The 3,038-nt window shown below is 42.5% G+C and overlaps 1 protein-coding gene across 1 annotated transcript; it reads left to right on the top strand.

The window, feature by feature from the left end:
- Positions 1-1,622: 1,622 nt before the first annotated feature.
- LOC126491303 (UPF0235 protein C15orf40 homolog) lies at positions 1,623-2,162 on the top strand. Its single transcript, XM_050126873.1, has one exon. The coding sequence runs from the start codon at positions 1,651-1,653 to the stop codon at positions 2,104-2,106; it is 456 nt and encodes a 151-aa protein (XP_049982830.1). The 5' UTR covers positions 1,623-1,650; the 3' UTR covers positions 2,107-2,162.
- The last annotated feature ends 876 nt before the right edge of the window (positions 2,163-3,038 follow it).

Here is a 3,038-nt window from a genome sequence, read left to right as displayed (position 1 = left end):
TTTCAACTGGACCTTGGGAGCTCAGTCCATTCCTCTGATGAGGGTCTCTGTCTCTGTCTCTATCTCCTTCAGTCACCTGAGGAAGATTCTATAGTGATATTCGAGATAATCATCGGCGTGATATAGTGGGGCAAGGACCATTCAGATACCCTCTCCTCTGCTGTCCAAGGACCTAGCTGGGGACATCCCCATGGACACCTGGGATCCCCTCTAGAGCCAAGTCTCTTGCCAACCCTAAAATGGATCCCTTAATATATGTATCTTCTTACCTGCTCCTATATCCGTCCTTCCTCCATATCCAGCCTCCCACTCCCCCAAGCTGTTACCAGTCAATAAGGGCAACATTGAATAAATGGGACCTCCCAAAACTGAGAAGCTTCTGTAAAGCAAAGGACACTGTCATTAAGATGAAAAGGCATCCTACTGAATGGGAGAAGATCCTCACCAACCCCGCATCAGACAAAGGTATGATCTCCAAAATATATAAAGAACTCAAGAAACTAGAATTTAAAATTCTAATTAACCCAATTAAAAATGGGGCACTGAACTGAACAGAGAATTCTCAACAGAAGAAGTTCAAATGGCCAAAAGACACTTAAGGTCACACTCATCCTCCTTATCGATCAGGGAAATGCAAATCAAAACAACTTTGAGATACCATGTTACACCTGTCAGAATGGCTAAAATCAAAAACACCAATGATAGCTTTTGCTGGAGAGGATGTGGAGTAAGGGGAACACTCATCCATTGTTGGTGGGAATGCAAACTTGTGCAACAACTTTGGAAATCAGTGTGGTGGTTTCTCAGGAAATTCGGAATCAAACTACCTCAGGATCCAGCAATACCACTCTTGGGAATATACCCAAGAGATGCCCAATCATACTGCAAAAGCATTTCATCAACTATGTTCATAGCAGCATTATTTGTAATAGCCAGAACCTGGAAACAACCTAGATGCCCCTCAGTGGAAGAATGAATAAAGAAAGTGTGGAATATATATGCATTAGAGTACTACTCAGTGGTAAAAAACAATGACATCTTGAATTCTGCATGCAAATGGATGGAAATAGAAAACACTGTCCTGAGTGAGATAACACATACCCAAAAATATGAATATGGTATGTACTCACTCATTTGTGAACTCTAGCCATAAACCAAGGTCATTAAGCCTTAAGGTTCACAAGCCCAGAGAAGCCAAATAACAAGGTGAACCCAAAGAAAAACATTTACAGATCCTCCTGGAAATTGGAAGCAAACAAGATTACAGGGCCAAAGTTGTGATTATGGGGGTGGGGCAGGGGTGGGGGTGAGGTTGGGGAAAATGGGAGAGCAGGAGAGGGAAGGGAGAAGGGAAGACATCTGTATCTTTATAGACAAAATTCTACTTCTACCAATTTTTCTCTAGTTCTATTAGTGCACAAAATTTGCACACTGGACTAAATCTCCTGGCTCTGTAATAATGACAAAAATAAGCCAAGAAAAATGTAAATATCTAAAAAATAGCTGAATCTAGAGTATAACCAGTTACATAACATGTGGCTAACTCAAAGAATATTGTTGAAGCAAATTCATTAACACAGAAAAATATACCTGACATTTTGACTAAAAAACAATAACTAGGAGGCTCTGCGCGGCTCCGGCGAGCTTGGGATGCTGCAGCTGGCGGTGGGTCGCGGCGTTTCGGCTCCCGCTAGACTCCTGTCTGGTTCCACGATGCCTAAGAAAGCCGGCACGACGAGCAAGGGTAAAAACCAAACCAAGGAACCAGAGACACCACTTCCTCCCGCAGGGCCTGTGGCAATCGATCCTAAAGGCTGTGTCACCATCGCCATCCATGCCAAACCCGGCTCTAAACAAAATGCTGTGACAGATCTGACCACCGAGGCTGTTGGCGTGGCGATCGCAGCCCCTCCATCCGAGGGAGAAGCGAATGCGGAACTCTGTCGGTATCTGTCCAAAGTCTTGGAGCTCAGGAAGAGTGACGTGGTTCTGGATAAGGGTGGTAAATCTCGGGAAAAGGTGGTGAAGCTCTTGGCCTCTACGACTCCAGAAGAGGTCTTGGAGAAACTGAAAAAGGAAGCTGAAAAAAATAAAGGCAAGAAATGATAAGTACGTCCTTCAGGAGTTTCAATAACAACACAGAAGTGGCTAAATAAGAAAACATATATATGTGTCCAGACATAGGCAGTGGAATACACACGCACAAATCAGATTAAAATAAAAGTAGAAAATTTAAATCTATCCATTAAATATAGGCTCTAAAATCCCTCTCCGTTGGAGCCGAAGAGATGCCTCGCCTCAGTAGTTACGGTGACTTCTGAGAGCACCTGCAGGCATGTGATTCCCGTGTGTATGTGCACACACATACACATTAAACAGCCTGAAATATGTTACTCTAATTTTATGGCTTCACCACGGGACAGCTGGACAAGCCAATCAGGATGATCAACCTCACCCTCTGCTGTCCACGGTGGTGCCTCTGATCGCAGATATCAGGAGACCAGTTGAAGATCACCGTGTGCAAGATGACAGCGGGAACCTAGCTCCCTTGACTCCCATTGGTGCCTTGAGCCTCATATCACCACAGTGTTTGTGGATTCTGGGGGTTCCTAATTCTTTTTACAAGTGAAAACCATTTCATGCTGCTTTATAATCCAACTTCCATTTTAAGATGTTTATTTAAATGCCAAAATGTTTTTTATATCTTTTAAAAAGTGTATGGAACATTTGTGAAAAAGTAAATAATTGTAGACCTGTGGGGAAAAAAAAACAATAACTACAACAACAAAAAACAAGTTATATTTCAACAGGATGGCTCAGAGGAACAGGTACTTGTTGTGAAGCCCAGTGACACACAGGATGAAAGGAGAGACCTGATTCACTTAAGTTATCATTTGACCTCTACATGTACAATCTGGCATGATCATTCCCACACATACACAGATACACAGACAAACACACATACATATTAAACAAATGTAATAAAATATAAGGTCCAAAGCTACAGAGAAACCTTGTCTCGAAAAACCAAATATATA

The sequence above is a fragment of the Alexandromys fortis genome, unplaced genomic scaffold (assembly GCF_014885135.2).
Source record: "Alexandromys fortis isolate MF-2015 unplaced genomic scaffold, M_Fortis_MF-2015_v1.1 scaffold_180, whole genome shotgun sequence".
NCBI lineage: Eukaryota > Metazoa > Chordata > Mammalia > Rodentia > Cricetidae > Alexandromys > Alexandromys fortis.
The sequence above is the reverse complement of the archived record's forward strand: the minus strand, read 5'-3'. Positions and strand labels throughout refer to the sequence as shown.

Bases quoted from the DNA above. Each gene is read 5' to 3' on its own strand.
- LOC126491303 (XM_050126873.1), top strand. From the start codon at position 1,651: ATGCTGCAGCTGGCGGTGGGTCGCGGCGTTTCGGCTCCCGCTAGACTC.